This window comes from Phragmites australis, chromosome 15 (genome assembly GCF_958298935.1).
Source record: "Phragmites australis chromosome 15, lpPhrAust1.1, whole genome shotgun sequence".
NCBI lineage: Eukaryota > Viridiplantae > Streptophyta > Magnoliopsida > Poales > Poaceae > Phragmites > Phragmites australis.
Genome location: NC_084935.1, coordinates 28,327,107 through 28,354,998, shown reverse-complemented (window position 1 = coordinate 28,354,998; position 27,892 = coordinate 28,327,107). Strand labels below are relative to the sequence as shown.

At 43.0% G+C, this 27,892-nt stretch overlaps 5 protein-coding genes, 1 long non-coding RNA gene and 1 other non-coding gene across 7 annotated transcripts; 2 read left to right on the top strand and 5 right to left on the bottom strand.

The window, feature by feature from the left end:
- Window positions 1–266: 266 nt before the first annotated feature.
- On the top strand, window positions 267–15,288 carry LOC133892898 (187-kDa microtubule-associated protein AIR9-like). Its single transcript, XM_062333888.1, has 38 exons — window positions 267–428; window positions 1,114–1,889; window positions 1,983–2,048; window positions 2,243–2,308; window positions 2,441–2,512; window positions 2,594–2,659; window positions 2,752–2,814; window positions 2,893–2,958; window positions 3,471–3,570; window positions 4,016–4,117; window positions 4,539–4,762; window positions 5,358–5,472; window positions 5,800–5,920; window positions 6,052–6,227; window positions 6,769–6,901; window positions 7,583–7,683; window positions 7,781–7,828; window positions 7,937–8,121; window positions 8,253–8,370; window positions 8,895–9,022; window positions 9,202–9,370; window positions 9,765–9,883; window positions 10,002–10,170; window positions 10,340–10,424; window positions 10,513–10,586; window positions 10,690–10,809; window positions 11,144–11,330; window positions 11,421–11,542; window positions 11,629–11,836; window positions 12,295–12,368; window positions 12,458–12,596; window positions 12,670–12,851; window positions 13,400–13,555; window positions 13,714–13,845; window positions 14,012–14,070; window positions 14,409–14,441; window positions 14,539–14,670; window positions 14,768–15,288. Exons 2-38 carry the CDS (start codon window positions 1,206–1,208, stop codon window positions 14,942–14,944), a joined length of 4,971 nt encoding a protein of 1,656 aa, XP_062189872.1. The 5' UTR covers window positions 267–428; window positions 1,114–1,205; the 3' UTR covers window positions 14,945–15,288.
- Window positions 15,289–15,897: 609 nt separating this feature from the next.
- On the top strand, window positions 15,898–16,731 carry LOC133893475 (photosystem I reaction center subunit psaK, chloroplastic-like). Its single transcript, XM_062334504.1, has 2 exons — window positions 15,898–16,149; window positions 16,297–16,731. Exons 1-2 carry the CDS (start codon window positions 15,982–15,984, stop codon window positions 16,537–16,539), a joined length of 411 nt encoding a protein of 136 aa, XP_062190488.1. The 5' UTR covers window positions 15,898–15,981; the 3' UTR covers window positions 16,540–16,731.
- Window positions 16,376–16,846, bottom strand: LOC133893476 (uncharacterized). The gene is made up of 2 exons (XR_009904518.1): window positions 16,763–16,846; window positions 16,376–16,707 (listed from the first exon to the last, which is right to left on the bottom strand). It is a non-coding gene; the product is annotated as an uncharacterized LOC133893476 (long non-coding RNA).
- Window positions 16,847–17,773: 927 nt separating this feature from the next.
- LOC133894195 (U6 spliceosomal RNA) lies at window positions 17,774–17,876 on the bottom strand. The gene has a single exon (XR_009905006.1). It is a non-coding gene; the product is annotated as a U6 spliceosomal RNA (small nuclear RNA).
- Window positions 17,877–18,085: 209 nt separating this feature from the next.
- LOC133892329 (glucan endo-1,3-beta-glucosidase 12-like) lies at window positions 18,086–19,718 on the bottom strand. Its single transcript, XM_062333028.1, has 4 exons — window positions 19,373–19,718; window positions 18,768–19,106; window positions 18,637–18,667; window positions 18,086–18,546 (listed from the first exon to the last, which is right to left on the bottom strand). The coding sequence occupies exons 1-4, from the start codon at window positions 19,425–19,427 to the stop codon at window positions 18,453–18,455; spliced, it is 519 nt and encodes a 172-aa protein (XP_062189012.1). The 5' UTR covers window positions 19,428–19,718; the 3' UTR covers window positions 18,086–18,452.
- Window positions 19,719–20,504: 786 nt separating this feature from the next.
- LOC133892328 (pentatricopeptide repeat-containing protein At4g21065-like) lies at window positions 20,505–23,399 on the bottom strand. The gene has a single exon (XM_062333027.1). It carries the CDS (start codon window positions 23,128–23,130, stop codon window positions 21,352–21,354), a length of 1,779 nt encoding a protein of 592 aa, XP_062189011.1. The 5' UTR covers window positions 23,131–23,399; the 3' UTR covers window positions 20,505–21,351.
- A 145-nt stretch (window positions 23,400–23,544) lies between these two features.
- Window positions 23,545–27,892, bottom strand: LOC133892327 (CSC1-like protein ERD4). Its single transcript, XM_062333026.1, has 6 exons — window positions 27,323–27,892; window positions 26,761–26,918; window positions 25,833–26,108; window positions 24,835–25,679; window positions 24,471–24,726; window positions 23,545–24,282 (listed from the first exon to the last, which is right to left on the bottom strand). The coding sequence occupies exons 1-6, from the start codon at window positions 27,594–27,596 to the stop codon at window positions 23,902–23,904; spliced, it is 2,190 nt and encodes a 729-aa protein (XP_062189010.1). The 5' UTR covers window positions 27,597–27,892; the 3' UTR covers window positions 23,545–23,901.

The following is a 27,892-nucleotide window of genomic DNA, read 5'->3' as shown; positions in this document are numbered from 1 at the left end:
ACAGCACCGTGTCGGCGGCATTTCCCACTGGCTCGCTCGCCACGGCCTCCGCTGACACGTGGGCCCCTGGAGGGAAGGAAGAGACCAAGGGGCAAATGCGTACTTGCACAGCAGGAAATCAAACCCCAACCCCCGGGCGGGCCCAGATCGAACCGCGGGACCCGACCGGTCTAGTCTTTCGCGTTTATGCGTTCACCCCCCTGAACCACACAGATATTGCTTTCCAACCCTTGCCCCTCGGATACTCCCCCCCCCCCCCACCCCTCCCGTGCCGGGCGTTTCCCTTTTCCTCTCCACCACCCCGCTCTCCTCTCCCACTCTGTTCCGCTTCGCTCACGCTGCTCGCGCTCTCGGTGGTTGCATCACCGGTCTTCGGGGGCGGCGGGGGAGTAGCAGGCCAGGGCTGTAACTCGGCGGTGGCCGGAGAGGTGAGGACCCTCGTGGTGGCCGTGCTGTTTCGTCGGGCGGGGTGGTTTCTCGCTCGGAAATTTTTGGCGGGTTTTACGGGGTCGGGTTTGGTGCCGCATTTCCTGAGTGGCTGGTGCTCCGAGATGTGCCGTGCGGGTGCCTCGGGATTCGTCCGGGTCGGGTGGGCTCGGGTCTCGCCGTGGTGGTTCCGTCGAGGATTTCGGTTCGGTTCTCGCCGAATGCCGGAGGTTTATGCGCTGGGTGCTAGGGTTTTAGGAGAGTGAATTCGCGTTTTCGGGGCTGATTTGAGCTTGGTTTCGATGCTACCCCAGTTCCCTTTGTGGTTTGGATCGTCACGGCGAATTTTGTTTGTTTTCGTTTTGAATTCCGACTCCAAAACTTACGGTTGCTGCTCTGTTTTTTTTCCCTGTACAAAAAAATCATTTTGTGCGTTTTTTGGTAAGCTTTAATGTTTTCGCATATTTTCGCACGGGCCATAGATAGCGACATCGTGCTTGCACGGTTGCATCACCCCGTCCAATCGGTGATAATTTCCATCGACGCGTTGACGAATTCTGTGGGCAATTTCAAATTATAGACAAGTGTTTGATTCCTGGAAGTTTGCGGTTGCTGCATAATGTTGAGTGGTTTCCAAATAATTCATCTCCATGTCACTAACTCAGGTGCATTTTTTTTGGTAATCAGGTCGCTCATGCATCTACTACCGTCAAGAGATTCTGGGCTTGACTAGAACGCATCGGGCGAATTGCTTGGGGCTTCCGTTGTTGTTAGAGGGAATGGAAGCTCCGGCAGAGGCCCCGAAGCCGGCTGATGCTAAACTGGTGAAGCCACGGCCAGCTGCGCCCACCGGCAGGTTCACGTTGGGGACTGCTTCATCAATTAAAAAGCGGGCTGACGGTGGCGCTTCAACGGAGTTGGGTGTGTCCCTGTCTTCCCTGACAAAGTCTACCTCGTCGGTGAATGCCAGTTCGGTGCAGAGAAGAAGCAGCACTGGAAGTTTCGGGAAGCAACAGGACAATGGGAGCTCAGCTGTTGCTAAGAAGGCTAGTCCTACGCTATCAGATGGGGCGAAGAAAAGTAAGCCGGTGTCAGCCCCCATTGTTAGCTCAAAGCCGGCAGTGGAAAGGAAAACTTCCTTGACGTCTGAGAGGACCAAGGTGGATTTAACGAAGAAACCTGCTGTTAAGGCATCCCCAACTTCAACACTGAAGAAGGTTCAGTCCAAGACGGAGAGCTCCAATGGCAGCAGTGGCAGCACCAGGAGAGTGGCCTCAAACACTTCTCTGCACTCACCACGTTCACCTTCAGTTTCAAGCAGTGTCACAAAGAAATTGGGTTCTCAGGCATCATCGGCAGACAAAGGTTCTGTCTCTATTCGGAGGAAGAGCTCAACTGCTGATAGCCGTGATTCCAGGTTCATGATGCTGCCACAGGTGGATTTGAAGGCTAGTGATGAAGTGGTTAGTGCAGTTCTTCTGCATTTTTACGAATAATCCAGATGATCGCATGATTTGATGATTTGTGTCCATTTAACAACTTTTCTGCTACTGCAGAGACTGGATTCAAGAGGTCATCGGGTGCGCAGTCTAAAGCAGTTGAGACTATCACCTGCCCTCGAGGTAAGCTTATTCAGCCTCTTGTTTTCTCTTTTGTTCCCCGGTTAAGTCTGCTTTCCGTGCTTTGGTGATAACTAAACATTACAAGGTTGCTGGTTTTATGCAAGATTGCAAGTTGCATAGTCTAGGAAGCATGCAGTAATGTAAACAACCAGAATAATGTAGGAATGGCTGCTGACTAACTTTGTTGTTTCTAGTTTGTCTATCTCAGGGACAACCTTTTATCAAGTTTGGAGGGCGTTGAGATTCTCAAGGGGGCAAAGGTATTCCTTGCTTATCTTTTCTTTGATTCATCGGGAGCTTATCTTTTTGTTCCTTTTCCACTACGTGCCATACCTATGCTAATTGCTTGTTGATTCTGGTTTAGCTGCTTATTTCTGTCATAATATTTGCAGGTTCTTGATTTGAGCTTTAACGATTTTAAGCTCCCTGGCTTTGACCCTCTCGGAAATTGCAAAGTCCTCCAGGTTTGTGCTTTCCCCGCCATATTTGATTGAGCTTATAGAAGGTTTACATGCACTAATTTTTTTGTTTATCGTACCATGTAGCAACTTTATCTTGCTGGAAATCAAATAACCTCACTTGCTAGCCTTCCCGAACTTCCTAACTTGGAGGTATGCCGCTATTTCCATCTGGTCTTAGCAGTTGATCTTTACTTACTTTGACATGGATAAATATCTTCCGCTTATCTCTCTTGCTGCACCAGTTCCTTTCTGTTGCTCAAAACAGGCTAAAGTCACTCTGTATGGCTCGTCAGCCTCGACTGCAAGTGAGTATGCTGATATCCCTTGCCTTGAACATATTGGAATCTTTCATGAATACCTAACTGGTGTTTCTTTTTGTACAGGTGTTAGCGGCCAGCAGAAACAAAATATCAACTTTGAAGGGATTTCCGCATTTGCCTTCTCTGGAGGTCTGTTTTCCTTTCTGTAGTCATGAACTATTTACATTTCTTATCTCGCTATTGAACTGCTATTTCCACAAGTATAGAAATCTCTTAGATGCTGGCCTTTTACATCTATTTATCCCTCTGTTATAGCAAGGGAACTCATGAATACCACATCTTACTGTTGTTGCTTAACAAAGCATGAAAGATTTGAATACAGATATTAGGTAGTCCACTAATTGGAACGGATAACAACCGCGGTGTAGTGAATTGGGAACAAGAAGAAAAAGAGGTTGATATTTTGTACCCATTGAGCAAAGACGACTTCCCCTGGGGGTAGGGAGTATTATAAAAAGAGGTTAATCATGGATTATCAAAAACCCTAGAATAAATTCTTATGGACAACTTATATGGATGAAAGGAACAATTCACATTATCCATGATTAGATGTTACCATTCAATTATGGGCCACAGTCAGAATTTTCTGTGATACTAGCTTGGCACAATACGCTCACCTGTAGATCTTGAACTGATTGCAGCATTTACGTGTCGAGGAGAATCCACTGCTTGAAATGCCACACTTGGAAGCTGCTTCTATCCTGCTTATAGGTCCTAATTTGAAGAAGTTCAATGACCGAGGTATTTCCAAACATGTTTAGTGTTTTCAGTGTCCTTCACATTGTTTGATTGGCTGACTTTGTAGAGAGAAATATTCATCTTAATGCACTAAAAATTTGGTTATTATGCACATCATCCAATTCAGATTGGTACTGGTGGGGATAAAAGATGATAACTGAGATATTTCCAGATAACCCAGCTTTATATTTCCAAAAGAAAGGTCACACAAAATTATTGTGGTTTTCTAAAATGCCGAGAAAAGAGGGAGCTCGATTTCAATGGTTCATCTGCATGTATATGACTATGAGCATTAATAATGTCTACTCTAAAGCTAAAACTACATGCAAAGTTGCTAGTTTACTACTTGTTGTAATATAGGTATACACTAAATTGTTTGGTGCAACCAGAACGGCATATCTAATTACTCTGATATCTTTCTTATTTCTAAAGTTGGTATCTGATGCAGACCTGGACCCCAACAAGGCTGAGGTAGCGAAGCAGTATCCTGCTCATACAGCTATTTGCATTCGTGATGGCTGGGAATTTTGCTCCCCTGAACTTGCTGCTGGTATGGTTTTACTGGAAAAATACTATTTGCTGATCTTTGTATCATCAAGACAGATCCTACTGTTGCATCACTTCAAAAACATGTTTTGGTTAGAGCTGTTTTCATTCTGACACAAATGGTGTGAGGCAGGTAGTAGTTAACCGGTTATTTCTCAAGGTTTTAAGATAATTATGTTATACAGATAAGAATTTCATATCCATGTAGAGGTCAGCACGCATGCATGCTGTTTTTCCTTTTGAAAAATGCTGGTTCTTGTCTTCCTTTAATTTTTCTTCTCATGAATCAAAACAAAAAGCATCACATGCCAAAGCTTGAAGTCATTGCATGGACTAAAGTTAAGGTTTAAATCTACTTTGACCTGATTTTTAAGTATCCTTGACTTCTTGAGAGTTCTAAGTGCGCAATTATGTCGTTTGGACAGATTCAACATTTTCCTTCCTACTTGAGCAATGGAAGAATAAGTTGCCTCAAGATTACCTTGTGAAGAAAGCTTATGTTGACCATCCATTTGAAGAAGATCCGTGCCATTGCCATTTTAGCTTCACAAATCTTGGTAGTGAGGGCGAACTAGTCCTCAAATACCAATGGTTTCTGGGTGGAAAAACACCAACCGATTTTGTGCCTATTCCTGAAGCATTGAGCGAGGTACAATACTCCTTTAAGTAATTTGCATCAGACAAAACCATGCTTTAGACTTTTATACTGTCATCTATGCCTCCTATAATTTCTAAGGACCCATAACAATTACTCCTTTAAGTAATTAGCATTAGTTGTATTGTACCCATAACAATTGCAGCCTGCTTCTTCTATTTGACCAACATCTATTGGATGAGGTTGAAAAGACAAAAAAATAACCTTGATATTGTGAGTACTCACTAAGATGGTTATAGATAATTGACCCCAGCAGTAAGGCCACTTTTGTCGTTTGGTCCCTTGGTTCACCAGAAATACCTAAGTTCAGTGATTAATTACTATTATATGTGTTTGGATCAGAGATTCAAGTCACAATTCGATCACATGAAATCGAGACAATATTACTGGCTTATAAAAGCTCCAGCCTCTAGTGTGCATTTTATCTCGTGTAATTGGCATTTTTAGTATTATCAGATACAAACACTTGTACTTTATGGTGCTGTTATTATCTTTTGCAAGTTCTTAGTCCCTGTCGTCATTGTCGCACCATTTTGATGTTATGCCACTTTTTTGCAAGCTCTAAATCCCTGCTATTTCTAAACATAAGGTGTACTGGCCAAAGCGCGAGGATGTTGGAAGATGTTTGAAAGTTGAATGCACTCCAATACTGAATGATGCTGAATTTCCACCCATTTTCGCTGTATCTTTACCTGTTTCTCCAGGTACATTGAAAACTCATCTTATATTAACAGTATTTGGTATGTCAGATTTGTTTGGATAGTTGTTTGATAGAGGCCAATTTTTCATGTTGTAGATGCAGATAAAATGCACATTGTAAAATTATGAAACCCTTTCAGTAAAAGTTCTCAGAAAGTTCATTTGCTGTCCCATTCTTGTTAGAGGGGTGATTTGGCAGTCTTATGGGTGGTAACTGGTTTACTGTCCTGCTGCTAATGAAACCACCTAGTCTAATTGATATCATCTATTCAGTTAAAATCGAAACTGTAAAGTGGGGCTATATGTTCCTCAATCACTTTTTTTTTTACCAGGTACTGGATGTCCAAAGGTCATCAATCTGAAAGTCAATGGTGAACTAGTGGAAGGAAACATACTCAGTGGAGTTCCTGAAATTGCCTGGTGTGGTGGGATACCAGGGAAAGGTGTTGCAAGGTTTGTTTACCCTATTTACTACCATATCTTTCTCGGCCAAATGAACATTCTAAATGCAGTCAATTCCACTTCTGGCAAATTTTGTATTTAAGAAATGCCACTGATTTTGTTAAACCTCCTATTGAGTCTAGTTGGTTAAGGCGGAGATGGAACGGCAACGCTGTAGTAATAGATGGAGCTGAGGGGATGGAATACCAGCTGACTGTTGATGACATCAATTCAAGTTTGGTATTTATGTACACCCCTGTTACAGATGAAGGTGTCAAGGGAGAGCCGCAGTGTACAATGACAGACTTTGTAAAGGCCGGTAAAGTAGTCTGTTCCTGCAATTATTTTAGAATTTAGAACCCTTCCTCTCTTTATGATAGTACTCCGCTACTCTTTACTTTCTAGAAGTTTTTTCCCTGTTGAACTTAACATGTGTATCACACTATCACGTGTTCGTTTGGGTAAAATATTTGAAAGCTTCTGTTATACCATGTTTGTGAAGGGGTAGCAATGCATTCAATTTTGGGCTATGGGGTTGAATAAATACTTTCACATGACATATATGCTCGAATTCCTGTTGACGGATTTTTTTTTGCCTATTTCTTTCTTAGAAAATTTATCTAGAAAGCATGTATTTAAAAATGTGTATAATTTCAGATTCAGCCTTGGCAGTTGAAAAGTATCTGATGATGGTTCATCTGGTTACAGTAGTCAAATTTTCATAGAAATTGTTTAAATATTTGATTCTGTCGTTTTGAGTACTCATGTCAATCTCAATTTATAAGTTCATGAAAGCTGTTCATAGGGTCTATTTTTCTCCTTTCTAATGTTATAGCTGTTTGCCTATGACACTGTTTCAGCGTCGCCATCAGTCAGCAATGTAAATGTTCTGGGAGATATTGTTGAAGATAACATTATCAAAGGGAAGGGAAAATACTTTGGTGGCAGAGAGGGACTAAGCAAATTCCAGTGGTTCAGAGAGAAGGACAATGGGTATGCACCATTAAGGAAAAACTTGTGGTTTGTTGGCTAGATTTTCATCACTAGCAAGCATCACAGTTCTTAAAATTATTGGCAATATGAGATACAAGGAATCAATGATAGTCTGAGGCATGCCATTGAAACTACACATTTCCATGCTTCTTGAACCATTGATCCTGCTTATGCAGTGAAGTCTAACTCTTTCCTATATATTTATGCAGTTCTAGAAAGTCTGTAATGGTTGAATAATAATGACCAAGAACACTTGATCAATTTATTTTCTGTTGTACTACTGAAAAAAATACTGGAGCTTAATATTGTTAAGGAATCAGCCATATGATTTCATTTGAGAAGATTTCTTACGACACCCATCATGTTAAAACAATATCTATTGTTGTAGTTATCCAAGTTGGTGGATAGATACATCAAGCAGTATCTGTTGACTGAACTTTGGTTGCTACATGATTTTAAGGAGCAACTTTTGACAACTGAAGTCAACTTCCGGTCTGCTGAATACTGATTTGTAAACTGAATAGGAAATGAAAAACACCATGAACTAGAACGTTTAATCTAAACTGCTAGAGAACTAGATGAAAACAAGTGCAAAACCAGAAGTAATCCATATAAATTCCTGTAGAATGATGATGGACACATATATTTTATGGTAATGGACAGTTATTTATTTGTATGCAGTGAATTTCTTCTAGTGCTTGCAAATAGCATGGAGTACACACTAACTAAGGAGGACGTGGGGAGGCGCCTCAAATTTGTATATACCCCGATGAACCTTGAAGGTTTGTTGAACTGTCAGGCATCAGCCCGTAACATGCCCACAGCTTGTTTGCTCAAATATTCTGTTCCACTAACAATATATATTGATGACTTCTCCAGGTCAGGAGGGTGAATCTGCTTGCGCCATAACAGATGTCGTTAAGAAAGGTAGTAATGCTTCACGTTTTTGCCAATTGTGTCATACTTTTACCCTTTTTGGGATAAAACTGTGAATTGATGTATGATTACTTTGCTTTACCCTCGTTGTTTGGTCAGCCCCTCCAAAAGTCTTCAATTTGAGGATTGTTGGGGAAGCAAGGGAAGGAAGCAAGGTATCTGCTAGTGCTACTGTTATAGGTGGAACTGAAGGGTCGAGCAGGGTTCAATGGTACAAGGCATCTTCCTCTGAATTTAAGAACGAACATGAGCTTGAAGTCCTCAGTACATCAAAAGTTGCTAAGGTATGATCAATTTTGTTCTCTACTAATATTTCCGTTGAAGCACTGCTCATAACTCTAGTCATTGTTTATTTTGTTATATTTTGTTTAAGGTGATAGAGCTGAATTGCATTCTTCTTTTGGTTCTGCATTAGATGTTCCGCATTCCTCTTGGTGCTGTTGGATATTATATTGTTGCAAAGTTTACTCCTGTGGCATCTGATGGTGAAACCGGTGAACCAGCCTACGCTATATCAGATGATGTCGTGGAAAGTAAGTGCTATGTTAGTCACCTTTATTATTTGTGCTAAAAAGCTTCTTTTGAGTGCCCATTCTGGGCAATCATGATTGTTCAAGTCATAAGTCCGCCCAATGGCTATGCATAGTTCTGTCCACCATTCCACTATCTGCCCATACTCCACTAAACAGTGGCAGCTGTCCCGATTACATCATTTGGTTGACTGCCTAGAAGGGGGTAAATGATGGTGCTCATTCTTCTACCAGAGTATTTCCATAAATTTCTGGGCCGTAATTTGGCCTTGGATATTGTTGAAACACTGGGAATTGGATGAATCAAGAATTTTACGGCTCACGTTTTTGCAAGATTTAAAATAAGTGAAACTCTCTGAAGATATGTTAAGTAATATAAGCAATCTTCTTTTTTAGAAGTGATGGGCAATCCTTTCGTTTTTAACTTTTTATTTAGTGTAGCACAAACTTGTGGTTGCCTCTTTGTTCACAGTCCTGTTGCCATTTCTTTGTTTAAATAACGTGATGACCTTTTTCCTCTGTTGCAGCACTGCCACCCAGCCTGAACTTCTTAACAGTCACAGGTGAATTCTCCGAGGGTCAGATATTAACAGCATCGTACGGGTACATTGGGGGGCATGAAGGAACTAGTTTATATAGTTGGCATCTTCATGAGGTATGTGTTGTATTTATTTTGGTTATAAATCAATTCCTACCGATACTGATTACTCAATAAAATATCACTGATTGTATATTATGATTCTAGAGATACATAATAATTACTGGCTGCCATTGTTATGGGCAGCATTGCATGTTCTTTAGCCACTGCTGCCTCACTTATATAAAGTTTGACAGACTGAAGATGATGAAGGCACTCCAGTTTCGGAGGCATCCAGTTTGCTACAGTACCGTGTTACAAAGGAAGCTGTTGGAAAGTTTGTTTCTTTCAAGTGCACACCTATCAGGGATGATGGTACCGTTGGTGAGCCGAGAGTTTTCTTAGGAAAGGACAGAGTTACTCCAGGTGCTTCTGTTTTCTTTTTTGCCTCAAACAATTTTATGAAATATAAGAAATTATTTGATTTCACGCAAGAACTCTATTTATTTTCTTTCTTGGCTGGAAGATAGGTGTTTAAAAACTTACTGGTAAATGAACCTATATTCTGTATAAATACATGTGCTTTCGCAATATGATCCATGGTGTTATAAGATGTAAAAAAAAATAAAAGAACTACAATAATTGTATTATGCTGCTAAATTCCTTTTCTCCTGCCTGCTTCAGCTGTTTTTTCGTTTATATATATGATATCCAGATATCTTTCCTTGTTTGCTGTTGTGATATGTTCTGGATTCATATGATTAAAATAAATTTCTTCATACATAACAACTTCGTTTCAATTTCATTGCACTGCTGACAGGAATGCCGACACTACTTTCTCTTGAACTAATTGGTGAGGCCATTGAAGGAACAACTATGGTTGCCAATAAAATATATTGGGGAGGAGAAGAAGGGGACACAATATTCCGCTGGATATTGGTAGGTTGCTGTTCTTAAATAATACTTTCTCTTTTTACATGGTAATGACTAGTAATTACTAATAGCCTTGTTATACCTAGACCAATTACATCCTCCGTATATATGCTTTTGCTTGTAGGCAAGTTCTGATGGAGCTCAGAAAGAAATTGAAGGCGCATCAAATTCATCGTACACCTTGAAATGCGATGATATTGGCCTCTACATATCTGTCTTGTGCGAGCCTGTTAGAAATGACGGAGTTCATGGTTCTTTGGTGTCAACAGAAGTGATCGGTCCTATTATACCTGGTAGATAAATTGACAATTGTTATCTCGTTATAAAACAACCATTTTTCTTCACTGTCTGTGCGTAGCTCTGTGCACATATGCACTTGCATGTGTGGGCATTTTGTTTTAACATGATGTAGTAACACTGGGTAAACATACCAACATATTTCTGTAATTTACTTGTTTGCAGGGCCACCAGCATGTCAATCTCTTGAACTAGTTGGCTCTATGGTTGAAGGTGGCCGTTTGACCTTTCATGCTGAGTATACTGGAGGGTGAGAGATACACTACTGCTGTTCCAGATTACCTCTGAAGTTATATACTTGCTGATTTTTTTTTTTTTGGTTCTCCTTCTCATTCTAGTGTGAAGGGAAGTTGCATCCAAGAATGGTTCAGATTACATGGTGATGGTCGCAAGGAGAAGTTGACTGCTGATGGTCAGTATATGTAGTGTTATGACTGATGCCTATATTATCACATACCGCTCCAATGTTTGGTTTTCTCTTAGCAGAACTAACTGTTAACTGTTTCTCATGATAGAATGTCTAGATCTTAATCTAGATGATGTCAATTGCCGGGTTGAATTTATGTATACACCTATACGAGAAGACGGATTACAGGGGTCACCTAGGAGTGCTATTTCGGATACAATCATACCTGGTTAGTGTTTCCTCACAAATTTGTTATTGATTCCATTTGCTGGAGAAGCCTTAATCTCGTTATGTAAAATATGGCTAGTCATTTGTATTGTTCATTACAAAAGCCCTGACAACTAGTACTTTCTTATGTTTTTTGTTGCTGGTAGTAGGAACACTAAAGATTATGCATTAGTGACCATTTTATGTGATACAAAGATACAAGTCTGTATCTTGTACAATCCTGATGAGAATATAAGACAAACATAGTTTTGAGCATAGTGTGTGCAGAATGTAATATGTAATATTCTTCAACCAATCTATGCATTGACAATATGTTAACCCATTGTTTCACACAGGGGAGCCCAAGGGTGTCAATCTTATTCTACCTGAGTGTTTTGAGGACAATGAAATTTCTCCCATCAAAACCTACTTCGGTGGTAAGGAAGGCACTGGGAAATATACATGGTTTCGGAATAAAGAGAAACTTGATAACTTGGAACCTGATCTGGTAGCTGCATCTTCAGAAGTTGTTGGAGAAGCCTTGTACGTTCTTTTACTGGTTGTATCAAGTTTGTTAGTGTTGAATAATTCATATAAGGAACTAATCCCTTGAAATAATGGAATTTGTAACAGAAAGTACAAGACTTCATTGGATGATGTTGGTTCCTACCTGGTTCTTTATTGGGTTCCTACGCGATTTGATGGAAAGACTGGCGATCCATTGATGGCTATCACTGATGAACCAGTCATGGCAGGTTTCCCCCTGATATGTTCCTACTTGACATTATAGCATTTTCAATCCACTGCCTGTGGATCCTTACTCTTGTCCTGGTGCTTTCAGCTTTTCCATCTGTTTCGGATGTTCACTTGGAGCAGAAAAGTTTAGATGTATACTGTGGACTAGGCATCTATTATGGTGGATATGAGGGATCAAGCTTGTATAGGTGGTACAGGGAACCTAGTGATGGAACCAGGCTTCATATAGATGGTGCTGATTCAGTTACATACGAAGTGACAGACGCAGATTACAGCTGCCGTCTATTGTTTGGGTAAACTATTTCAATAGTTTATTTTGATATAGTATTTGCGCACTTCTGATACGACTCGGTTGCGTTGTTTCATTTCGTGGTGTAAGATAAATTGTCCACTCTAAACATCAGGAGGCCGTCCTAAGTATTTTTGTTATGTACATTATTTTCCAAGCTATTATATTGATTTTTTTCTTTTTACTCAAATACATCATGATTAAAAATTCATGAAGAAACTCTTTACCTCTTTCCGAAGGATTTATCTGCAGAATGTTACTGCTGTTTTATATTTAAGTCTCACTTGTCACATATGTCATATATAACAAACTGTAGAAGCTTGTTTAGTAGTCATTCTTCTTGGGTTGTACAATGCATATATTATAGATATACTTGAATTGTTCATGATCTGATGAATAATTTGGTAAAAAATAGTAGAACATTCTTATTGGATGCTTAATACGTGATTTTGTCATTGGCAGATATACTCCTGTTCGTTCAGATGGGATCATTGGTGAAGAAAAACTGTCTGAACCATCTGATGTAATTTTTCCAGGTAAGTTGTAACTCTCTGAACCTATTGGATATTGCTTTATGTGTGCAATTTTACGTAATCAAATGTACTCCTTTTCACTTTCCTTTCAGAACTACTCAAAATGGAGACGCTTGTTTTCAAAGGAAAGCAGGTTGAGAGAGAAACACTGACTGCTGTTGAACAAATTCCAAGGAATGAGTTTCAACAACATATATGGAATAACTATAAGAAAGAGATGAAGTATCAATGGTAATAAAAGAGAATCTGTTTTGTTACTCTGGTTAAAACGTACATAGCACTTACTGTGGATCTCTGGATGCAGGTTCGTCTCCAATGGATCAGGAGTGTATCAGTCTTTTGAACCATTGGCTATCCAGTGCTCTCGTTCATACAAAGTACTCTTTGAAGATATTGGTCGTTGCCTGAAATGTGAATGCTTTGTTACTGATGTATTTGGACGATCCAGTGAACTGGTATCAGCTGTGACTGCTCCTATTTTGCCAGGTCTTTTTTTCTCCCGCTTATGCCTTTTCAATATATATAAAGATATACAAGTACACACACACACACACACACCAAACTTGCATATTATAACTCATGAAAGTTATTGCTATTTCAACAATCAGCAAACTACTGTAACTCTGTATTTCCATAAAAAGAGTTCTATTTTTGTGAGATTAATATGATATGGAATTTAAAGACTTGCAATTGACTCCAAATAGGATCTGTTTTATAGGCTCATACCACTGAATCCTTGATTACCTGTTGACATTTGGGATGCATTGTCTTTTCGTTAGTTCAACATTTGTGTACTCCTTTCATCTTCATCAAAGTTCTTGTTACTGTGGGGGCTTGGTTTGCATTTTGATTTTGTTGGTTCAAAATATGTATGCTTCTGTCTTCTTTTATACTGTTGGCTTAATGTAGAATGCAATGTTGAACTCCGACTTGAAGGTCAAATTGCAGTTCCTGATGATTGTTTCACTGTCTCTTTTCACACATAATGGTGAAATATGCAAGATCTGTAAACAGTTGTCATTTGTTTTTAACAGGAACACCTAAAATTGAAAAACTGGAAATTGAAGGAAGAGGTTTCCACACTAACCTATATGCTGTACGGGGTACCTACAGTGGAGGCAAAGAAGGCAAGAGTAAAATCCAATGGCTCAGGTCGATGGTCGGAAGCCCTGATCTTATCTCAATACCTGGTACGATTATTTCGCAAATCTGTAATGTTATCGACGTGTATGAACTTTTAAAGTGTTCTAACGTTTAACTCCTGATGTACATGAATGTTGCCCAATTTATGGTGCTTCTATACATGTACTTTGAAATTATCTTTTAACTGTACCAACTTATTGTGCAGGCGAAGTTGGAAGAATGTATGAAGCTAACGTTGACGATGTAGGGTATAGACTTGTTGCAATCTATACACCTGTGAGAGAGGATGGAGTTGAGGGACAGCCCGTTTCTGTTTCAACAGAGCCGATTGCAGTTGGTACAGTCAAATCACCTACTGTACTTTTTTCTATTGATGTGCTCTTATTGTTGATCCCTGCAATTTTATTTGCTTTAAGCATTAAATTATGCTCTCTTGGCCATTAGTCACTATTCTCTTACACCCTTTATCATGTTGTACTAACTGCTGCTTTCATCTTATGCAGAGCCTGAAATTTACAGGGAAGTGAAACAGAAGCTTGATGATGGTTCAGTCAAATTTGAGGTGATGCGGATTTCATCTACAATGCTTTATTTTCTGGTATTTTAGAACTATAATGGCAAGCTAATATTCATCATGACGAGAATATTCAATAAATGAAACCGTTAGAACTTAGAAGAATCTTGTTTTCATAGATACTTCCACTTCTGTTGCTGAGAAATAAGCTTCTTAGTAGGCTATTTCCCTTTCCAAATCGAGTGCTGATAAATTTCACAGCAGAGTGACTTTCTTGCATAAGCAATAATTTGAAGCCTAATAACATCCATTTTGTGCTATTTTCAAAGTAGTGCTATACATCTTGTTATGTTCAATGCAATTTATTCTTTGTTTGCCGTGAACAGGTTTTGTGTGACAAGGATCGAACACCCAAAAAGGTACCCCCATGCCACAGCGTGGCCTGCTCGCCCTGGACTTCAGCAATTCATCAGCACAATAAGCACTAACGATTACTTTTTGAAAAAAAAAATTCAGGCACAAGTAATGGGACATTTGGAGCGGAGAATTTTGGAAGTCAACAGGAAGAGAATTAAAGTTGTAAAGCCCGGATCCAAGACATCATTCCCGACTACTGAAGCACGAGGAACATATGCTCCACCCTTCCATGTGAGTTCTTCATCTGAATTCAGCAGATAGAATTAGCAGTTAATACTACGGAGCTCTTACATGTAGATACGATGCTAACAGTGAATTGAACTTGCAGGTTGAGCTGTATCGCAATGATCAGCACCGCTTCAAGATTGTCGTAGACGGTGAGAATGAAGTTGACTTGATGGTGCAAACACGGCATATACGAGACGTCATCATTCTTGTGATCCGAGGTCTTGCCCAAAAGTTCAACAGCACCTCCCTCAACACGCTTCTCAAGAACGAGGCATGAAAAACCGGGATACCTACCTGATATACCTGACAATGTAAAACCAACTAGAGAATTTCTTTGATACCGATGTTCTAACTATGATTAGAGTGCGTATATTGAGTAGGATTTGTAGTGTGGCAGCTTGTGTGTATTTGTGCGGGATGGCTGAGCGTGTTACATTACAGTTTTTCAGTTTGTTTTCTCAAATCAGGAGCTGGTTGCTCCTCTGACTCGAGCCATGAAATGTACAAAGGGGTGTCAGAGTGAGAAAGAGAGTGGTGTTGGTGCTGTATTAATTCGTAGACAGGTTGTGTATGTCATTCTCATATTAAGGCATTGCTAATGAAGTAGCTTTGGCTTATTTTTCTCGGTGATCCTCGGCTTGTCGTACTTGTTCACAGTACACAGGTTTAAGCTAGAAACTTGGACGAATGCCGGTCAGATTGCTTGTCTACTTGCTCAGTACTCCTAGAACGCTACCAAGTTCTATTGCCATTATGTAGGGTAACAACTTGTGACACTATGGTTCATCAGAAAACGATCCACATGCAAATTTATCCCTGTTATGCTGCGACTATAAACTCACTTAACCCATTCCTTCTTTTGCGAATAAAAACTAGGGCAACGAAAAGTAAAGTCGTCTTTCATGCGCATTTACAGATTGGACTGATTTATTTTTCATACATTGCGAAACAAGGCTTAATTTTTTGTGGGTGGAAATGGCAGAGAAATTTACTTTTACACAGGTCTTGTTCGCCATTCTTGTTGAGCATCACATCACCGAGTCACCAACACTTGCGATTGTATCTCTTCTCAGTCTCAGGTAGCAAACATGGGAGCAGTATCTTATCCCTTCCGACGTGGCAGCCTCTCTGCTCTAACAGGGGACGCCACGTCAGCAGCAAGGATCCGGATCCTATCCACTGCAGGCCACAAGCTCCCCTTGTGGCTCCCATGTCCAAGCTTTAAGACACGCACACTCCATTACCGTCGAGCTTGAACGACGACCATAGCATTCTGCACTCAGAGATCAGGCAACAACCCAGACGACAGGTGCCATGGCCTCCCAGCTCTCCGCCGCCGCGGCCATGGCCGGCGTGCCGCAGTTCCACGGCCTCCGGGGCTACGCCTCGCCTCGGTCCGCGGTGGCGTTGCCGCCGGTGAGGGTGGGCAGGAAGAGGTCGCAGGGCGTCCGGTGCGACTACATCGGCTCAGCCACCAACCTGGTACGAACAACTTGCTACTGATCTCTATGTTGTGCATGCTTGACTCGCATATCATCGACGTGCACGCAGTTTAATTAATTGGTGGTGAGTGATTGATGATCTTTGATCTGTAATATAATGGTTGGGGTGATGCATGGCGCATGGCAGATCATGGTGACGACGACGACGCTGATGCTGTTCGCGGGGCGGTTCGGGCTGGCGCCGTCGGCGAACCGGAAGGCGACGGCGGGGCTGAAGCTGGAGGCGCGCGACTCCGGCCTGCAGACCGGCGACCCGGCCGGGTTCACGCTCGCCGACACGCTGGCGTGCGGCGCCGTCGGCCACATCCTGGGCGTCGGCATTGTCCTCGGCCTCAAGAACACCGGTGCACTCGACCAGATCATCGGCTAGATCCAGTAGCCTGAGCTGCTAAGCTAATGGTGCCTATGTAACGTGTGTACATTGATTGTGCGTCCATGCATCTTGTTCCAATGGACATAGCTTCTTCTTGGTCTTTTTGGAATGCCGGATTTATTATTATCACCTCAGAGCTTAAGACGTAAAGGATCAGTCGTGGACCTTCTTCGAATGCGGGATCTATTTTTAAAGAAGATTACATAATTTTCAAGAAAACAGTTTAATTCCAACACAATTCGGTGGAAATTCTCGTGTTCCCAATAAAGCCCGCCTTTCTTGTCATGCTAAGTGATTTCAATTTAGATTACATAATTTTCAAGAAAACAGTTTAATTCCAACACAATTCGGTGGAAATTCTCGTGTTCCCAATAAAGCCCGCCTTTCTTGTCATGCTAAGTGATTTCAATTTCGTTTTACAATTTTTTTCGTTCACCAGCAAAAAGACCAAAATTTGTAAAATTTTGATTATTTTTCGTCCTCTGATCTATAGGTCCCAAATACCGGTGAAAGAAAATTCCGAAATTAGGTATTTCGTTCCCTTCCGAAATTCGCGCCGAAATTTTAATTCCTGGCTATGCTATTTCCGCTGCACAAATTTTGCTAACTTGGTAGAACAACAACAACAAGAGGCTTCGAATTGACACTAGTTTTTAAGAAATCACATACGTCAACACAATTTTTGTTTGCTAGGCGTCAAGCAAAATAAGGCAGCATGGCAAAAACAAAGTACTTGACCACAAGAACTCGCAAAGATATAATGCTGTGATGAAGGGGCTGGGATCGGTACGGGCGCAGTTGAGACTCAATAAATATGCATGAAAGTTGAATTTATTTGAGGCAGGAAGATGGAGGTTATCTAACAACAAAAAATCAAGTATTATGAGATGGCAAGAGGTTAAACTCAACGCATCAATCACATGACCCGTCATTCAAAGCAACTACTCGAGTATGTGAGCACAAAGGACCTTGCCCGATGGGCCAATTGGACTCGGTTGCTACGAAATAGCAGAGCAAAGGGGGTTAGAAGAAAGATTTGAGGGCTCAATTGTAAGACAAAAGTCATATTCAAGGGCTCAAGTGCAAGTGACAACGGATGATTACATCTGTCGGAGGGCTTTGGGGGACTAAGTTGTGAAGAAAACCGGGGCGGAAGGGCCAAAAAGATAGCCCCAAGGACATATCTGCAAGAGAAATCGGGAGCGCCAGGGACCAGCGCGGAAATCCGCAAAAAAATTTGGACCATTTCTCGATTTGTGCGTGTCATCCTTGCGCAGGGGCCATGCTAATCTTCTCTGTATCGTTCCAATTTTATCGGATGTCTCCGAAGAGACAAAGCAGAGCGCACCGTCTCGGGCTTTAAGCTGTGCTTTCTCTCCTTGGCTGGCCGAGGTGGTACTAATAGTTGGCTTCTTACCCTGCGCGTCCAGACAGGGGCGGAGTGGGCTTTAGCGCAGTTCCTCTTATTGGGCCATGGGCTGTTTTTCTCCATGGTCTTTCTGTGACAAATCTTGGCAAATAAAACACGTAATAGCTAAACACAGCTGATACTCTTCGACGAAATTTACACGAAAAAAAGGAAAATTTGATTATATATTCCAAAGTTGATCAACTTTTATGATAATATATCCGAAGTTGATCATCATTTGATTATATATGTAACAAAATTTAGCCTTCAACCTTTCTTGTCTAATACGAAATTTTGTAACAAAATAGTTTATGTGAGATATATGATAAATGATGATCAACTTGGGACGATCAACTTTTGGACATATAATCAATTTTCCCAAAAATAAAATAAAAATAGGACCGTTCCTTACAGGAGTACAAAACTAAGCCACTTCAATACATCACGCTCTTCCGTAGCATCCAGTGCTCGATGAGACGAAGGATCACAGAAGCGAGAATTTCTAAACTCTCAGCCGAAGCGCGATCAAATTCAGTGATGCAGCGACCATGGCCATCCACGCCCTTCCCAACGTCGGTGAGAAAGCAGCAGAAGTCCTGCACCATCCCAGCAAAGATTTACCCGTCATAGAATCGTTTACCACGGGCGAGGGGTAAAAGAAAACTTTTGCAGTGGATCACACTTACTCAGATGCCAGGAACTTGCATGAGCCGAAACCTGCCAAGAACACGAAGGACATAGCATCAGATCACTGAACATCGCGATAATGAAAACTTGCCCCGATCGATGGAGCACGAGGCGTAGTTTTTTTACGTACTCGGGTCCCGCTTGACGATGGCTCCGGCGCCGCCGAAGTTGCAGGCGATGTCGGAGTTGCCGTTCTGCTGGTAGAAGATGTTGAAGGCGTAGGAGGCGTGGGTGAGGAGCGTGTCCGGCTGGTAGCACCGGCCGCCGGGCTGCAGCTGGGAGCAGTCGGCGCCGCCGGGGCCGCACGCCCAGTCCAGCGCGTTCTGGAGGTCCTCCTGGGGGGCGCCCGGCCGGGCCACGCACCACGTCACGCCGTCGATGAACGTCATGTTGCCTTCCGGTGGAGACAGCATCGGGATCGGCGTCACCGACTCCGCCTTCTCCTCTTGTGCAACGCCGGCCGCAGAGGCTGAGCACACAGGAAACCACAAAGTAAGATCAAATCAGAGACATGACTCTGTGATCAAACATTACCATGAAAGGGCAGATTTTTTTTTACAGATACAGTTAACCATTTACTATGCTTGTTCTGATATCATGCATATACAAATTGCACTGTCAGTACAAGTTTACTGACAGATCAACATAAACACACTCTAAAAAGCTTGAGCATATGAGAATCGCGGTTGAGAGGACACGGGCAAAGAACAAGATCTTAATACGAGTATAACCAACCTATGAACCATCCAAGAATCAAAAGGCCGTGCACGATCAGCTCCTTTCTGTTCATGGTTGAAACAGAGAACTTACAGAACTATACAACAGTTCCTGCTTTTCACTCAGCACTCCTCACCCGTGTGTGAGTGTCTAGGGAATATAACGAGAGTATGAGTGAAGAAAAGATGTATCGACAGGAAAGAAGCCATTGTTCATGGGAAAAGGGCTGGATTTCACTCGGACCACTAAGCAAGACGTGAACCTAGAAAGTCCCCCGGGTGCTCACTATATGGTGCATATTTATGGCCGTGGCAGGGAGCCACGGAGAAGGCATGGAAAGTGGCCCAAATGTCCAGTGTCCAGAGAGAGAGATGCATTTTGAACCTACAGAAGTATTGGATCCTCAGGCCATACGGTCTCACTTTGACTAACTTGGCTCTAATTAACACAATTTACTACTATCATTCGATGCTCATGCCATTGAATAAAAAGAAATTAGTGAACTTTATCATGCTTAAGAATCATGCATGCAGATTGTTTACTAAGGTGGTATTGCAGTTATTGCAACATGCCTGAAGCACAGTTCTTAGATTATACCAGCATCTGCACTCAGTTCTTAGATTGTATTACCAAAACTGGGGCCTTTATGAATACAATAGAATATTGAGGAGAATGACTTGAAGGCCAGGAAACCATGGGATTCTTCTGCTGATATGCATGCATGGGCATGATTTCTAAAGGGACAAAAGAAAACTTCAGCAGTAGATTCCATGAGATTTGAAGGGGCCAAGTGCATGTTCTCATTCTTTTTCTTTGTTCTTTCATGGTAGCATATGTTGGAGCTTAATGAGGAAGAGCTTTCCTTGTATATTAAGGGAAGAACCTTCACTTTACAAAGACTGAAGCCTAATGAAGGGGGTTTTGTGAACAGGACTATAAGGAAAAAAGCTAAGGAATTTAGCCTGAGCTGCACTGGGAACAAAACTGGAATTTCCAAATAGAAGGCAAAATAATGTCTTGTCGGTGGTGCTGAAAAAAGTTCCCAAAAAAAAAAAGGGAAGGAAACCAGTGCAGTAAGGAAGAGCCTTCACTTTACGAAGACTGAAGCCTAATGAAGGTGGTTCCGTGAACAGGATCACAGGGAAAAACCTTTTATTTTTTTTGCCTGAGCTACAATGGGGACAAAACTGGCATTCTGAAAGGGAAGGATGAAAAATAAGGACATGTCGATGGCACCGGGAGAACTACCAAAAACAAAAAAAAAGGAAAGGAAAGTAGTGCAGTAAATATAAGTAGTAATCCCAATGAGTTGAAACAGATGGAGCAAAGCAACATCCATTAAAAATGGTTAAAGAGAATGTGTAACATTAAGCTAACATTTGGTGGTGTCACGAAGAAAGCAGTTATATTTTAACCTTGCTCTCCACAAGCTTTAGAAGGTTGTAAGGGTCTTGCATTGATGTTGGAAAGGAAGTTGCGAAAGCATGGCCTGATCATTTCATGCAGACCTACTATCAGTCTATCAGGATTCAAATCTGTATCAAACCGGTGGACATAAGTGCAAACGTTTTACTCATCAACACAAGGGAAGCTAGCAAGTACATGTTTTGGAATCAGAATGGGAGTCGAGGATTGAAACAGCCAGATTCCAGATTTATTTGATCAGTGAAAGGGATAAAATAAGAATGAAAATTAAATTTTGCTTTAACATCGACCATTTTACAGAGTAAGGAAGTATGGAATTGTGAGACGTGCAGCTTTTCAAACCCAGTTCTGAACCTCGTTTTTGCTATATGGAAACGTCTGTTCTGACGTGAACGGAACAAACATATAATATCTGAGACTGCCTCAACATTTCCCCTCCAGTGCATCAAAAATTGGATGTGGTGGCTGAATCCATATATGACTTGTCAGTTATCACAGATGAACTTCTACAGAACTCAGAATTCAGCACAACTTATCTGATCATAGGACATGGTCAATCCATCACTAATCTACTACCAATAATCTTTACATGAACATGACCCGCCTTTGAAATGGTGGAACCTACTACGATCCCTCACAATAATCTCACGATCATAAACCTTTGATATTAGCTTAATTGCCATATGACAGTCCCCACACACCCTCAAGTTCTTCACTACCCTGATAGGAGTACCAGGAAGAGACTTCAGCAAGGCAAATGCAATGGCCAGCCTCTCACTATGGTAGTTCAAGGCAGTCTCTTTCTCTTCCTCCTCTATATCTGCCAATACATTGCTTGTGCGAGGGATGTAACCTTCACGTCTCAATCTCTCAGCTATCTCGGCAAGTATTTGGTATATCTGTTCACTCTCAGGATGCGACCTATCACCCATAACAAACTCATACACAGAGTTGCGGAGCTCCACAAAGCTGCGCCCAGGATTCTTCCTCACTCCATCCTTAACCATTGTTTTCCTAAGCACATGAACATCCGCCCACCTTCCAACAGCAGCGTAAAGGTTCGAGAGGAGAACATAGTCTCCGCTATGTCCAGGGTCAAGCTCAACCAGGCGTGACCAAGCAGCCACCCCAAGTTCTAACTTCTTGTGCATTGCACAAGCACCCAGCAAGGTTCTCCACACGACAGCATTGGGCTCCAGCGGCATGGTGATGATATAGTCGTAAGCTTCCTCGACTTTACCAGCTCTACCCAATAGATCCACCATACATCCCAAATGCTCAATCCTCGGTGCAATGCCGTATTCCTTCATCCTATCAAAATACATAAACCCATCATCAACCAGCCCGCAGTGGCTGCAAGCATACAACACTCCTACCATCGTGATTTCAGTTGGCACAAGCTTCTCCCTCTCCATCACACTGAACAACTCAAGTGCCTCCTTCCCAAAACCATTCACTGCCAAGCCCACAATCAATGACGTCCATGAGACGATGGTCCGCTCTATCCCCATCTCCTCAAACAACCTCCTTGCATCCTCGACGCCACCGCATTTGGCGTACAAATCAATCAAGGCGTTGCCAACATGAGAGTTCCCCACCAATCCAACCTTTGACAGGTACACGTGCAACCTCCTTCCAAGAGTGAGTGCCCCGATCTCAGCGCATGCTGTCAACACACTCACCATAGTGAATCCATCCGGCTTGAAGTCGACATCCAACATCTCCCGGAAGACGGTGAGCACCTCGTTGGGGCGGCCATTGGCAGCGAACCCGTTGAGCATCGAGTTCCAGGAGACGAGGTTGCGCTCGCGCACGGGTATTTCGTCGAACACCCTGTGCGCGCTCTCGAACAGGCCGCACGCGCCGTAGAGGTGGACGAGCGAGTTCTTGACGTAGACGAGCGCGGCGAGCCCGTTCTTGGCGGCCTCGGCGTGGAGGCGCTCCCCGTCGCGGAGCGCGAGGAGGCGCGCGCACGCCTGGAGCAGCGGCGGGTAGGTGTGCGTGTCGGGCGGCGCGAGGCCGCGGCGGTGGAGCGCCAGCGCGAGGCGCGGGCGGGGCGAGGACGCGGCGATGCGGAGGACGGTGTTGAGCGAGAAGGGGTCCGGGTTGGGGAGGATGCGGGAGAGGACGGCGACGGCGTAGCGGAGCGGCGGGGCGCGGAGGGAGGCGAGGTGGAAGAGGAGGTGCTTGGCAAGCAGCGGGTGGGCGGGCGGCACCCCGGCGCGGAGCGCTCGCCCGTGGATCTGCTTGGCCGCGGGGAGGGAGGGCGACGCGAGGTGGAGGCGGAGGAGCGCGACGCAATGCCGCAGCGCCGGGTGCGTGGAAGGCGTCCGGCCGGCCGCGTCGAGCATGGGGCGGTGGCGCCGCGCCGCTCGGGCTCCGTGCGGTTGCGGAGACAAAGGCGCGAGTCGTTGCTCCGTGTTTTCACGTTTGTACTTCAAATTGCTGTGTTCAAACCCGATTTGGTTGATCAAAATTTGACCAAATTTGGCTTAAAAAGTGCACCTTTTTTTAGACCGCTTAAAAAGTAAACCTAGAAAAAATCTAGTTAAACACAATTTGCTCCCGAAAATATTTCAGCATTCAACCAAATAATGGCAAAATCTAGCTGACATTTCCAGCGTTTTGGTGGTGCAAATTTTTTAACTCTCATGGACACCAAAGCATCAAACAATCCAAGAGCCAACACTGACTAACAGGACACTCTTGCACTCGAAATCTGGAACCAAGGAGTCAACCAAGATAGCCCATTCGACAGCATAAACTTTCAGCAACAGACAACAATAACAGAGGAGTGGTTTTGTTAAATGGAGTTACAGAGCATCAAGCAAACTGACTCACAGATTCACATAGAGTCTACATTAATCACACACACATGGATAACAACCAAGAGAAACTTAAAAGACCCAAATATCCACAGCAGCTACCTAAAATAAATCACACATGTTCAGCAGGCAATAGGGCGAGTATGTATGTACATTTCACGTCGGTTTCCTATCCTGAAACACATCAACTTCAGAGGGTTCACGTGGAAGCGTGGAAATTCATCGGAAATTCTGCATGAATTAGACAATAAGTGTACAGAGATCTTCGGTGCTTTTGCGATGGATGGGAATCCGGGACTAAATGGACGGGGTTCTGGAGGTGGCGTGCGACTGAGCATCTTCAAAGACACCCAAATCCTCGAGCTTATCGGGCTTCAAGCAAGGAGGAATGTATGCGCTGTAGATGGTATCCATGTTCGGCATTTCCTTCAGCTCATGCTGCGTCACCTCTAGAGGAGTCTTGGCGAATGCAGGGTAAAAGCGCATCTGACAGATGTAGGCGAAGATGAAGCTCATTGGGATGAGGGGCACAAGGATAGGCGCATAATAGAACTTTTTCAGGGGGATGACGCCGATCATGGTGATCTGGTAAACCAGCAGAGCTCCCACGATCCTTGTGTGCATGTGTGGCCACATTCGCCCGTTGCTCTCGTAGCTAGGAACATAAACTCTCATAATCTGCATAGGAAGAAAAGTAGGATAAATCAATGACCAACTTCACCAGACAACCGCTTAACAAAATGAGACCCCCTAGTAGAAGAATTTTTTCCCCAAATTAGCACAGAAAATTACAGCATTAACCAAGTAGCAAAGTATGCAACACCGATATGCTATACTTCGGTTAAACTATATAACACTTGGCTCACCTGATTTTTCGCTATAAGCCATCCAAGAGCAAAGTATGCAACGCCGAATGGAATAATCAAAGGTGCAATGACCGAGTAGCAAAACACAACTGTTGCGATGAGCATGTCATTTGGAACCCTGGTGTTATATCCCAGGTCTCCTGGAGCCCATGCAGCTTTCACTTCATCCTCAGTCTTGCATAGGTACTTCCTTTTCAGGTGGAAAATGATGAGAGGAACCAAGCGAGAGAGCTCAAGCCCATATCCAACAAAGAATCTGTCAAGATCAACAATCAAAGAGTTATATTTTATACATGCAACAAAACTCAGACATGTGCAGATTAGAAAAATGGAGGTAATTTCAAAAGTGTGACAGAGGAATTACTTCAGTGCAACGAATGTGAGGAAGAATGTTGCACTTTTAGGCAGGCTCTTGGCAAGCATATCCACAATCTCAGCAGGGTGATTGATAATGGTTGTCAAAGAGCTGAGCAATGTGTTTCCAATTGTATAGCCAAGGAAGACGTTGAAGACAATGAAGTAGAAATATTTTCCCGATGCCGCCCTAACTACATGGCTCTGCGAAGGGATCCCCTCTGATTTTGAGAGAAACATAAGAAGAGTAGGCAGCAAGGCGAGGAACACAATGAGTGCAATCTGTGGCAGGTAAGCCTCCAAGACAGTCTTGATTTCTTTTTGGTCCACCAACACCTTCAGAAAGGGCAGCTTCTCCCTCAGGTTTTCCAGAGTCGTAACAGCAGAGATAGCGGTAATAGGAATAATATAGAAAAGCACAATGAGAAAGGCAATGAAATAGACCACAGCCTGTCTGATTTGCCTGTCATATATTTTCATCGGAAGATTGGGCCATATTATCTGACGTGGTTCAGGAGCTTCCATAACTCTCCACTTATCAAACACCTGAGCATGGAGAGTCTGAGATGCAGAAGCTGCGGCAGATCTTCTATTGAAGAAGACAATAGCAGCCCGCTGCTGTTTCTCACGAAGGGTAATCTTCTGTTCGGCCTCCAGTTTGGGCAGTAATTCCTTAATCTGCTCACTACAGTATTCAATTGTGTCAACCTTTTTACCAATAAGACCAAGGAATCCAGTCCTATGAGTAGGCTTAGTGCCCTCAGGTTTGTTTGCTGTTTTCGACTCTGCATAGACAACTTCAGCCCGAGCAATTTTCTTTTTGTGACCTTCAATCTCTTGGTAAATTTTATCAGCCTGCAAAGCAATGAGATGTGATCAGAACAGAAGAGAGCTTTCTCTTTTTTCTTCTCTATCTCTCTCTAGATTATTATAGACATGTCTCACAAGCAGATGGAGAACATAGCGAAGGGGCAACCATTCCTCTATAGACATCAAGAGTAGAAGTACCTTTGTGTGATCTGTCACAACCATTGATTTGTAGAAGGTGTTAGGGTGAAGTGCTCGGAAATATGAGTCTACAGAATCCTTTATAGTTTGATCTGGAGGCGGACTAGGGACATCTCTCACCAACACCGCAAACTCCTCGGGTTTAACATCTGGTGTTGATCTTACAGTAGCTCTCAAATTCGACACATGCTTGTAGGATTTCCATAGTACGAAATAGGTGACAAAGGAAACCCAATAGACTGATAACAGAAATGCCCACAGCCTCATACTTCCTTGCTGCACAGAGTGTAAAGACATGCATAGTTCAGTTGTATTGTGAATATATGACATTCAAGACACCTAATGATACCCTTAACCAGAACATGGAAAGACGGCATTTATTGACATTTTTAATAAAAAACACCAGTTTTTTGTTTGAGTTTCCACATATCAGTAATCCACAATGTTAATTTGTGAAAAGCTTTTAAAAAATGATACAAGCGAATTGACCATCAAGCTGTAACTTCTTTTTCGAGCAAACATAACTTCTTTTTTTTAACAAAGGGAAGGAGCTCTGCCATTTAAGAAGTAGAGGATTAAAACACATCAAGCTGAAACTGATCTGGTACTGATTTGAGGAAAACTAATCACACAGCTCGAATTCATCTCGACAAAACTTTAAAAGTGATAGGCCTGACAGAAGAGTAAGTAGCAAGAGGATTCTACTACGACAATAATTAGGGTGTTCCATCGAACAATGCATTTGTTAGTATTGATAATTATAGCTACGATATACATGATTATGAACCTACCGATTATATGGTCTGGATCATGCTTTGAATTTGAAGGAAATGCTTCCGTAGGTGATTTGGAAGGGCCCATCTCCCAGAATACTAATGCCGTGTTACTCATTTATGCAACAAAGGCAAATCATTAAATGAATACCTACTTGAACATTGCCCATTGCTAGTCTTTCAATCGGCGAGAAGTCCTGAGCTGATTCGTTTTTGGGTAAGCCAGCAGCAGTTTCCAGGGCATGATCAGTTCCAGCAACCGGGAGGAGAACCGGAAGCAGCACGATCCCAGAGTACACCAAGATGGACAACACTGGAACACCAAGCGCAAAAAAAGAACAAGATTCAGTATAGGGACAACACACACACACACACACACACACAATTTTTTACAAAAACTTTACAAAATTGGGGAAAGCAACGGCATCTTTGAAACAGAACAAGATTTAGGATAGGGGCATATCACAAGATAAAACCACATAAGAAGAAACAACTTGAAAAAAAGGAGCAAATTTTGCCAAAAAAAAGTTCTTTTTGGAGAAAAAACACCACAACAAAAAAGCTAAAACACCTACATACCCGACAAATTAACGAACTGTAAAACCAAACAACCACTGCCAAGTCTTTTACGAAAAAAAGGCCCCAAGTAATGGGGAGCAAAGAAGAAATTCCTGTAAAAAGAAAAAGAAATTGAGCAGCCGGTAGGTGGTGCCGTACCGGAGGAGAGGAAGACGAGGTAGACGGCGGCGTCGACCCCTCCGGCAGCAACGACGTCGGCCTCGGACGCGGTGACCGCGTCGCGGACCCACCCCACGGGGCTCCGGGTCCCGCGCCGCCGCCCCTCCCACGGGTCGAGCCCCCGGAGCAGGAGGCTCGGGTAGTACACCGGCGCGTTCCCGGGGCAGCGCGACAGCCAGGTGAACACCAGCACCAGCACGAGGAAGATCACGAACGACGTCACCAGCGACGTCAGGAGCGATGCGAGGTCCATCTCGCCGCCGCCAACGACGACGAGGTCTCTCCTCCTTACCCTCCTGCGGCTGCTTCTCCAAGCGGCGAGCTCTGGGCTTTAAACCCCTGGGGACTATGATTGCGGCAGGGTTAGGAAGGGGGTTTAGTGGTGGCGGGAGTAATTAGCGAGGGGCATTAAGGAGGGAGGCAGGGAGGGAAAGCATTGGATGCCGTGGTGCGGCGCGGTGATGAGCTTTGGAGGTTGCCAAATGGAGGAACGGAATCGGTTCCTCCGACAAATGTCACTGACGTTACGTTAGATGGAGGATACAAGGA